The following is a 10,908-nucleotide window of genomic DNA, read 5'->3' on the forward strand; positions in this document are numbered from 1 at the left end:
ATCCCCAGTGCCTATTTGTTTGATATTTTGCAGGCTTTATCTCCTTATATGGTATTACTGGATATGAAAATTACATCCAGTTCTGTTAAACTGCAGCAAAAATTATAGTCATTTTTGGATTTCCATTTGTTGATCGTCAATCTCATTATTTGGATCTTGGGGTTTTGTATCTGTCCTTTGTTTTACTTTCACACAAATCAGGGGGACATTTCAGCTGCAGCCCACATATTCTTCACTCCCGACAGAAAGAACTCAACAATGAAACATGCAGGCTATGAATAAAAAGAGTGGGGTTCATGTTTGTGTTTTGTTTGTTAGGAGTGAACAATGAAGACTCTGTCCCTTGAGATTGTCCTGGTGCTGCAGCTGATGGGAGAATTCACAGGAGATCATCAGGTATGAAGGGGAGGCGATTTGAGTGGAAGTTAAATTGCTCAAGCTCTAAGGCTAATATTTACATGATTTAGGGAAACAGTGGGTGTAGGCAGATAAAGTAGAATAGCAATGTGGCCTGGACTGCAAAGCTAGGAGCTGAAGTGCCTTGGAACCAGGATCTGCCTTCCACAAGAAGAAGAAGAGACCTTCCGTGAGAGATAGGGCTCGCCTCATGGAAGGTCCCTCCACCTAATTTGGGGGTCCTCCTCCTCACACACCACCAGTCACCCCATTCAGAAGGGTCTCCTGACTCACTGAGCTGGTTTCCATCTCACTATAATCCACACTAAAGAATAAGCCACTGTGGATTGGTTGTTTGATTGGTAACCTACATTTCTCTTGACAGTTGACCAGGTGTTCCGTGGCCATAGCTTATTTCCTCCTTAGTCCTCCTGCCAACTCCTGGCAAATGCACTCATTAGCAGAGTAGAGGTGTCCCCCACCCCTATTTATAAAAAATCACTTTCAGGGAAATTTCTGCATCTTTTTTTCTTCACATTTAGATCTGTGCACATTTAACTGAATTATTTTCACCATCATGGAGATTTGCACAAATTTGCTAAAATGCTGTAGTTACTGCAAATTCATGCAAACCTCCCTGAAAGCATTTTTCTTCTTCTTTTTTAAGAAGAAGAAGAAGTTAAATTTGTGCAAATCTCCACAAAGGTGAGGTGATGAGGCCTGCCTAGCACCGACATGGTCATCTTTTCGGCGCCAGGTCAAGACTTTTCTCTTCCCTTTTTGTATCTGGTCATAGAATCATAGAATAGTAGAGTTGGAATGGCCTCAAAGGCCGCCAAGTCCAACCCCTTGCTCAACGAAGGAATCTAACTTAAAGCATCCCTGACAGATGGTTGTCCAGCTGCCTCTTGAAGGCCTCTCGTGTGGGAGAGCCCACAACCTCCCTAGGGAATTGCTTTCATTGTCACTCTAGGCAGGGCTCTTGCAGCTTTAACTGTTGTGATGAAGAAGGAATTTCACCAGGTGCTGCATGCATACAAGTGATACTTGCTGAAAGTCCCTTTTCTATACAACTGTTAAAGATACAGGAGCCCTGTCCTCCTTTCCATAGGGTCACCCCACTGATTTCTAGAGCATCCAAGAAGCTGGCAGGACCCTTTTAGCACTGCTTCTGAGGATGCTCTAGGAATGAGGCTTTTATGACAAGAACCAAGAAGCCCATTCCTAGAGTGTTTTCCTTTTTCCCCCTTTTTCTTTTGTGCCCCACCCACCCCTGCCCTGGGTCTGGCAGCTGCCAGACAGGGCTTGGGGGAACCAACTGTTAAGCTGCTCTTTTTACAGCACTGTTTTACACTGCCATCTCATTATGTTCTCCGTTCACATGCTTTTTCTTCAGGGGGCATCTATAGAGCTTCAACACCCCACCCAACAAAATTGGTTTGACCAGGGGTGACTGTGGGACAAAGCAAATAATTATGTGCACAAGAGGCAGCGATGCCTCTGGCATACTACTGGTGATATCTAACTTTGCTGGTTAAACATTTTAATACCTATATTAAACTTTTCTGGTTTTCAGTCTTCCACACAGAAGCTTGCTCTCTTGCTATTAATCCATGACTATAACTGCAGCGCAGACAAGTCTTCACCCTACCAGCCTCTAGCTCTTGTCCCATGTCGTCTTTTTTCCCCCCTCAGGTTTTCTGCCTGAAAAATATTCCACTCAGCATGGTCCCAAACTCATTCGATGACCAATACAATGGCTGTATGTCTGCAGTGGAGACAGGGCTGAAGGACCCAACCCACACTGACTTTGCCTCCAAAGCAGATTACATCGCGATCTGGGAAAAGGCAACCTCCAGATGGGATGAGAAGAAGTCCTCTCTCTTAACGCTGCCCAGCAACTTTACACCAGAGCACGGCATTGCTGTGATGGCTTATACGTTCAATGGCAGCTTGTGCAGGGATTTCAGTGAAGCTGTAAGAGAAGGTGGGGAATCTAGCAAGTATTACCACAACTATTTCAATTTCAAGAGCTTCCACTTTCTCTTGACAAAAGCACTGCAGTTCTTAAGAACCTCCCAGACCGCTTGCTACATTGTGTATCGTGGGATAAGAGGCATAAATTTCACTGTCTCTGACCTCCAGCAGCCTGTCCGTTTTGGCCAATTTGCTTCATCATCACTGAGGAAGTCAGTTGCACAAGGGTTTGGTAACGACACCTTCTTCACCATTAAGACCTGTCTTGGAGTCAACATCATGGGCTTCTCCTTCCACCCAGAACAGAAGGAAATTCTGATCCCACCCTATGAGACATTCAAGGTTATAAGTTCGAGAAAGGAGAAAAATACAACTTACATCGAACTCCAGTCTTATGGAAACTACAGCAACTTCAACTGTGGCTATAAGAGTGGTAAGAGTACACATGGCATTGTTACGTGGTGGGCTCTCTGTGTACAAACTTGTGCATGTTCCAATGAGAAACACCCCCCCCCACACACACACCTATAAGGAATGTTTAGCCATTGGAAAATAGAGCATCTGTGGCTAAGAAGTCAATTCCCACCCAAAGAGATCCACGCTCAGATAATACAAGTAGGGCCATGCACTACTTTGGCTCCAGATCTGGGGTGCTCATTCAGCTGGGCTGGAGGGGTGACTCAGATGTTCAAAGTGGGTCAGTCCGGGTCCAAATCAGGCCAAGGCAGACCAGGCCTGATTCAGAAGCTCCAAAGCAGGTCAGGGGTCCCATATACAGCCCCAGATAGCATCACAATGGTATATTTATTGAGGTTTACACAGAGATTGAAATGCACAAGCTAATTTCCCCCATTCTGTGCATGCTACTCATATGACTGCTTTTCCCTCTAATTACCCGCAATGTGGGTTATTGTGTCATCCAAAATCAGCAAGGTGAATGGCAAGGACAGCTTCTGCACACACGCCATAAGCTGTGTACTTCATTGGGTTCAGATGATACAATAATCTGTTCCATGTTGTGCATAATTAGGAAAATGGCGGCTGCACAAGCAGCATGTGCGAGATGGGGAAAAGAAGCCACAGTGATTTCTTTTCCCCCTGTGATTGTCTGAATCCGACCAGAGAGAGAGAGAGAGAGAGAGAGGACAATGGACATGGCGCTTCCTTGAATAGTCAAGGTGTAGCAAATAATGGGCACTGTCAGATAAGAAGGACAACCAAGCCAATGTAGGTCTGCCCCGCAGATCCGCTCCCGGAGGAACACTGACATTTCTTAAAATGCCCATAATAACCCCATTAATTCTGTTCATGACTGAGTGAGCATTGGCTTCGTTCTACTGCTCTGTCAGACAGAGGAGTCTCTTCCAAGGTGTCTTGCTTTTGAAAGTGGGTCGTACTCAAGCATTACAAAGAACTCCAGGCCGCATCCCTTAGCAGCCTTCTAAATATTTTCCACCCAGTGATCACATGGGTTGCTTGGGCAGTGGTGCCTCCAATGCTGGATCAGTCCTTCACAACACTCAGCAGCTCATCTTAAAAGAGGGAAGTTCAAAAAGACGGAAGGTCCGTTTTGACATTTGGAGATAAACAATTCAAGACTCAGAGATGGCATTTCAATGGAGGTGAGGAAGCATCTTATCGCTGGTGGCTCCATTTCTTCGCCATTCCCATCTTTAACCTTTCCTTTCCTTTTTATCTTAGCAGCTGCAGGTCTGAACCATTTGTCTCTTAGCCTAGCGACGCCTTTCCTTCTGTGAGGATTCCTTCTCACTACTGGCATCTTTGGACCACCAGGCATCCTCTGACTTCAGTATCAAAACTGTGTTCTCTAAATCCTTTACAGAACTTGCTAATAGGGAAGAAAACAGCGGAGATGATGAGGGAAAATAGAGAAAAAATGCATTATTTGCTTTTGCCACAGCTCCCACAACCAACTGCAAATTAGCCATTTCCCAACCTAAATTGTGCAGCTGGGAGGTGCATAATTATTTCTTACTTTTTAGTAGTAGTAGTAGTAGTAGCAGCAGTAGTAGCATTACTACTAGTAGTAGTATCTGTGTGATGTTTGTTACATTAGTAATATAAATGGTGCTACTTCTGAACAGACAATATGTGACTGAAAATTGCATTCAGCTGAACAATTGATGGAAAACTTAGTCTCATGTCTAGTAATGTTCAATAGAAATTTGCCCTTATTCTTGGACTGCTTCATATATTTTCATAAGTGAGGTGAATAAAATAGTGAAGTTTACCAGATTTTTTTGGGGGGAAAACAACACTAGGGAGACATTCAAAGTTACAGGACTGGAATTCAAAATGACATTGATAAATCACAGAGCTGAATAACGTTATAAAGGAGGCACTGTGAAGCAACAGCATTACAAGAGAGAGAGAGAGAGAAACTAAGCCAAAATGAAGAGCTGAAACCAGGACCAAGAATGTGATAAACTAGCACCATCTTCTTAAAAGGTGTTTCCTTCTACCCCAAAGCCCGCTGGCCCCTTGGGACAGCTTACAAGGTTCCTCAGGAATAACCAAAAAATTAAAAGCAATAATAAAACTTGAGTGACTCTTTTGGCTTTTCTTTTTGTTAGTGTGTGTGTGTGTGTTTCTTGTTTAAGTGCAAATGTCTTGTAAAATTATTCGAAACTCATACTTACAAAACACACACAAGGCTATTCAAAAGTTTATCAGAAGTTGGGCTTACTATAGTGGTAGAGGCAGCAGACCTTTTTAAAATAAATAAATAAAATAAATAAATACTCACACACTTTGCTGCCACGGTTTGTGGCAGTAGAGGCCTTCTTAACAGCTGACAGGGCCATCCCCCCATCCCCCAGAATGTCCCAGAGGAAACATAATTCCTGGGGTGTGTGCGCGTTGGGGGCATGGATGGCAAGCACTGCAAAATAAAACATGGCAGTCCCACCAGTGGACACCCTTTTTGTGGCAGCCCCCATCTCCCATCCCACCCCGAAATGTCCTGGAACATCGCACTAGCTGAAGGGTCCCACCTTCAATGGCAGGGAGAGTGACTGAGCTAGCTTTGAAAGGTGAGAATGGAGCTGCCCTGGAGGTGCTTCCTAGCAAGGGCATTCCAAAGACAAGGGCCCAGTGCTGCGGAGACCCTGTTCCTTATGCTTCTTGGGCTGACATCAAAGAGGGGATTCAGAGCAACGCTGATCATGAAAGCAATATATCCTGGTACAGAGGTGGGTGGGCTGATAGGAGCTTGCTCAGATGAGCAAGGGTTTGATGATGCGATGAAAAAAGCCTTGGTCAGGTGGGGCGTGGGAGTGGTAAAACCCCACAAATTCTCCAGCATTTCTGAGAGGCTCATCTTGGAGATGGTTGATAACGCTAGCAAGAGCAGCTGAATAACTGAGTCGACAAAGCCAAGGCTTGGCAAAGAACACTTTACACTTGCAAAAGGCACACCATGGGCACTGACACAAGAACTGAATTCATTTCATGTTCAAGAAGGAGCCCTGGTTAAAGAAGCAAAAACATCTCTGGCTCTGACTCGCTAGTAGGCATCTCTAACACCCCAAGATTTGAGCAACTCTTGGGTGAAACTTGTTATTAGCAAGGCCTCCTTCCTCGCTATTCCATCACTAACCCCATTAACACAGAGTGAACACCTGCATCATGGTGAATGCTTTTATTGAGCATCATCAGAGATGAAGTGAGTCCTGGAAAAGCAAAACAAACGGTTTCCCGAATTTTGGCATTTTAAACATCTGACAAAATTACAAGGCTCACTGGCGTCACTAGCTAAATGCCTGGATCTGAGTCTGGGTTCAGGTCCCAAATGGCTCAGGGTAATTCTGGCTATCCCTAGAAAGCTTGTTGCCTTTCATTAACTGCCTGAAAAGAAAGAGTTGACCTATCTCATAAGATAGTTGTAAAAGCAAAGGTAACGAAGACTACAGAATTTGTTGGGCATGAACAAAGCTACACAGAGAACATGCAGTAACAGTATGTGAAGTTAAATGATCAGAAAGTAGTTAAATGATCCAGCTGTGGTTGTGATGCTTTCACTTATATGGAAGAATCTTCCTGCCCCTCAGCTACCTCCATCTTCTTCATCTTCCTTGGAAGCTCCTCAGGATGCTGGGCCCCTGGACAGAGAGAGGGAGAGAGAGACCATGACAGACATAACACTGTTGTAAATAAGTGGCTGGTGGAATCAGGGGAAAGAGTAGAGATGGGCGACAATCATAGGATAGCAGAGTTGGAAGGGGCCTACGAGGCCATCGAGTCCAACCCCCTGCTCCATGCAGGAATCCACCCTAAAGCATCCCTGACAGATGGTTGTCCAGCTGCCTCTAGTGTGGGAGAGCCCACCAGCTCCCTAGGTAACTGATTCCGCTGTCGTACTGCTCTAACAGTCAGGAAGCTTTTCCTGATGTCCAGCTGGAATCTGGCTTCCTGTCACTTAAGCCCATTATTCCGTGTCCTGCACTCTGGGAGGATCGAGAAGAGATCCTGGCCATCCTCTGTGTGACAACATTTTAAGTATTTGAAGAGTGCTCCGCCTCCCTTTTTATTTATCCAGTGGCATTTTAAAATGTTTTTAGAGTGCTTAGGATGTTTTTAACAATGTATATTATATTTTAATCCAGTTTTATGTATTTTATCATTTATTATTGTTCCCCGCCTTGATCAAAATGGAGAGGAGAGTAAGAAATATTTTTTTATTTATTTCCACACTGTGGTGGAACTGCACAGGAACCACTTTAAAGGAAAAAAAGATGCACTAAAAGGACTGTGGGAATGCTGTGGACGTCATATATCTTGACTTCAGCAAAGCTTTTGACAAAGTGCCCCATGATATTCTGATTAACAAACTAGCTAAAAGTGGGCTAGATGGAACAACTATTAGGTGGATTCACAGTTGGCTACAGAATCGGACTCAAAGAGTACTTATCAATGGAACCTTCTCAAACTGGGGTGAGGCAATGAGTGGGGTGCCGCAGGGCTCAGTCCTGGGCCCAGTGCTCTTCAACATTTTTATTAATGATTTGGACAAGGAGGTGCAGGGAACGCTGATCAAATTTGCAGATGACACAAAATTGGGTGGGACAGCTAATACTCTGGAAGACAGAAACAAACTTCAAAGGGAACTTGATAGGCTGGAGTGCTGGGCTGAAAACAACAGGATGAAATTTAGTAGGGATAAATGCCAAGTTCTACATCTAGGAAATAGAAACTAAATGCACAGTTACAAGATGGGGGATACTTGGCTCAGCAATACTACAAACAAGAAGGATCTTGGAATTGTTGTAGATCACAAGTTGGATATGAGCCAACAGTGCGATATGGCTTCAAGAAAGGCAAATGCTATTTTGTGCTGCATTAATAGTATAGCTTCCAAATCACATGAGGTACTGGTTCCTCTCTATTCGGCCCTGGTTAGGCCTCATCTAGAGTATTGCATCCAGTTCTGGGCTCCACAATTCAAGAAGGACGCAGACAAGCTGGAGCGTGTTCAGAGGAGGGCAACCAGGATGATCAGGGGTCTGGAAACAAAGCCCTATGAAGAGAAACTGGAAGAATTGGGCATGTTTAGCCTGGAGAAGAGAAGATTGAGGGGAGACATGATAGCACTCTTCAAATACTTAAAAGGTTGTCACACAGAGGAGGGCCAAGATCTCTTCTCGATCCTTCCAGAGTGCAGGACACGGAATAACGGGCTCAAGTTAAAGGAAGCCAGATTCCAGCTGGACATCAGGAAAAACTTTCTGTTAGAGCAGTACGACAATGGAACCAGTTACCTAGGGAGGTCATGGGCTCTCCCACTCTAGAGGCATTCAAGAGGCAGCTGGACAACCCTCTGTCAGGCAAGCTTTAGGGTGGATTCCTGCATTGAGCAGGGGGTTGGACTCGATGGCCTTGTAGGTCCCTTCCAACTCTGCTATCATAGAAGAGTAGAGTTGAAATGGGCCTACAAGGCCGCCAAATCCAACCCCTCGCTCAATGCAGGAATCCACCTTAAAGCATCCCTGACAGAGGGCTGCCCAGCTGCCTCTTGAAAGCCCCACTCCCACCCCCTAACCTTTGCCCAGTGTTTATTTGGTGAAACCGGGGCAGTTTGCAACTGGCCAAACAGCTATCAGTTGGCGGCGGCGGCCATGGAAGCCACACAGGGGATTGCCCGTGTGGCTGTGTGTGGTCCCCCAATACCTTTGAAATGATGACACTTCCCACCACGCCTTTGGTGGGCTGCTTCCTCTGAGAGTTGCTCCCCTCCTCTTGTCGACACATGCATCTATGGCATGCTGGGCTATGTAGCCTTCACAGCAAACTTGCAAAATTGCCTACGTGGCTGTATGCGACCCCCCCCCCCAGAGATCTCTGTTATGTCCACACTTCCCAGCATGCCTTCAGTTGATGGGAGTTGTAGGTCTCAGCCTAAGATACACTTTAAATTATTTTTAAAAAATTAAAAAAAAACCTTTTCTATGCAACTGTTAAAGATACCGGAGCCCGGTCCTCCTTTCCATAGTCACCCTAAGCAGTGCTGAATTCCAAAAGTATACGAACATGAGAAGTGCCCTGATGCTGGATCAGACCAAGGGTCCATCTAGCTCTGTTCATACAGTGGCCATGAAAAACGCACAAGAAGAACATGAGCACCACAGCACACACGCACCCCACCCATGGTCCCCAGCAACTGGTGCAGGAAGGCTTACTGCTAGGGATGTGCTCCGCTCCGATTAGGAGCGTAGAAGCAGTAGCGGATTGGCCTGCTCCGCCTTACCCAGAGGCGGAGTAGGAGCGGACCGCGGACCCCCTAGAAGCAAGGCGAAGAGAAGCGACCATTTTTCGGAGCTCCGAGTTCAGTCGGAGCGCTCCGGTCGCCATCTTGAAAACATTTCGCCATAGGATTGCATTGCGGCAAATAATCGCGCATAACTACGTTGTTTTTGAAGCTATCGTTCTGGAAATTCTTGTGCACAGAGAGTCGTGGATGGGGGTCATTTTGAGACCACTCTCACCTCTCTGCGTGCTGTGGTTCACGTGCAATATTTTTTTAAAAATCGGGGCAACCGCGGGGCTCAAACTGCGTTTCGGCTTTTCGCCCATAGGATTGCATTGAGGGAAAGAATCGGGGATAACTGGGGGGGGGTTTAAGCTATCGTTCTGAAAATTCTTGTGCACAGAGAGTCGTGGATGGGGGTCATTTTGAGACCACTCTCAACTTTCTGCGTGCTGTGGTTCACGTGCAATATTTTTTTAAAAATCGGGGCAACCGCAGGGCTCAAACGGCGTTTCGGCTTTTCGCCCATAGGATTGCATTGAGGGAAAGAATCGGGGATAACTGGGGGGGGGTTTAAGCTATCGTTCTGAAAATTCTTGTGCACAGAGAGTCGTGGATGGGGGTCATTTTGAGACCACTCTCAACTTTCTGCGTGCTGTGGTTCACGTGCAATATTTTTTTAAAAATCGGGGTTTGGGTTTTTTTTTTTTATTATTATTATTTTTTTGGAAGCGATGACAGGCACATTCAACTCCCAATCCTGATGAGAATTCATCTCCTCAGAAAGCATCCTCCTCCAATCCCAGCGTTGGAGGGGGGACTAAGGCAGACCCACCCTGAGAACTTTCTGTTTTGTGTCTCTTTGTGGGTTGGCGTTCGTGGAGGGAACACTTACTTAGCTAGTGCTCCTGCTTTGGAGATAGATTAATTTAATATAGGTTTAGTTTGGCGCGTGTGTGTGTTTGTTTGCTTCTTTCTGACTTGTAGCTTAGTTTGCCCTGTGTTTTCCCCTTACTTTGATTTAATATAAACTTTATTTTTGAATTTTGGAGTGTGTGGTTGGGTTGGTTGCCCCCCCCCTTCCCTGTATTAAAGCCTGACTGTTCTGCTTTTGTGAAAGCTTTCTTTTGAAAGCATACACACACTTTTTGTCCCATTTCCCTACATTTATATTCTTAAACATATTTTATTATATTCTTTCACATAGTCCATTAGTATATATTCTCATACATATTATATTAGTATTCATATTTTGTTCTTCTTATAGTAGTGGTTGGTTCTTTTTCCCCCTCCCCTCTCTTAAATCCTGATTGTGTTTCCTTCTATCTTCTATATACCAAATATACCAAAAAAATTGGATTCTCTTTTTCTTCTCTGTGTAACTTCGACGGAGTGGGCTGCTTTTGTCAAGTTCAACAGGCAGCCACAGATTGAGCATTTTGGGGAAAGCATACGCACACCATTTCCCTATTCTTAAACATATTATTATTATATTCTTTGACATAGTCTTAGTAGTCTATTAGTATACATTCTCATACATATTAGTAGTAGTATTCATATTTTGTTCTTCTTATAGTAGTGGTTGTCCCATTTCTTGTCCCATTTCCCTACATTTATTAGTAATATTCTAAAACATATTATTATATTCTTGTAGATATTCTTAGTAGTATATTCTCATACATATTAGTAGTAGTATATTTTATTGTTCTTGTCCCATTTCCCTACATTTAAACATATTATATTCTTCTTATACATATTCTTAGTAGTACCTT

At 44.5% G+C, this 10,908-nt stretch overlaps 1 protein-coding gene across 1 annotated transcript; it reads left to right on the plus strand.

Annotated features, from left to right (window-relative positions):
- The first annotated feature begins 328 nt into the window (after positions 1–328).
- LOC134395562 (GPI-linked NAD(P)(+)--arginine ADP-ribosyltransferase 1-like) lies at positions 329–4,402 on the plus strand. Its single transcript, XM_063121726.1, has 3 exons — positions 329–396; positions 2,092–2,806; positions 4,075–4,402. The coding sequence occupies exons 1-3, from the start codon at positions 370–372 to the stop codon at positions 4,128–4,130; spliced, it is 798 nt and encodes a 265-aa protein (XP_062977796.1). The 5' UTR covers positions 329–369; the 3' UTR covers positions 4,131–4,402.
- The last annotated feature ends 6,506 nt before the right edge of the window (positions 4,403–10,908 follow it).

Source organism: Elgaria multicarinata, chromosome 1 (genome assembly GCF_023053635.1).
Source record: "Elgaria multicarinata webbii isolate HBS135686 ecotype San Diego chromosome 1, rElgMul1.1.pri, whole genome shotgun sequence".
In the NCBI taxonomy this organism is placed as follows: domain Eukaryota; kingdom Metazoa; phylum Chordata; class Lepidosauria; order Squamata; family Anguidae; genus Elgaria; species Elgaria multicarinata.

What these genes read in the sequence shown, in the direction of transcription:
- LOC134395562 (XM_063121726.1), top strand. Translation starts at nt 370, where the DNA reads ATGGGAGAATTCACAGGAGATCATCAG. An exon ending in AATTCACAGGAGATCATCAG is followed by an intron (nt 397 to 2,091) that starts GTATGAAGGGGA and finishes TTCCCCCCTCAG; the next exon opens with GTTTTCTGCCTGAAAAATAT. An exon ending in CAACTGTGGCTATAAGAGTG is followed by an intron (nt 2,807 to 4,074) that starts GTAAGAGTACAC and finishes TTTTTATCTTAG; the next exon opens with CAGCTGCAGGTCTGAACCAT.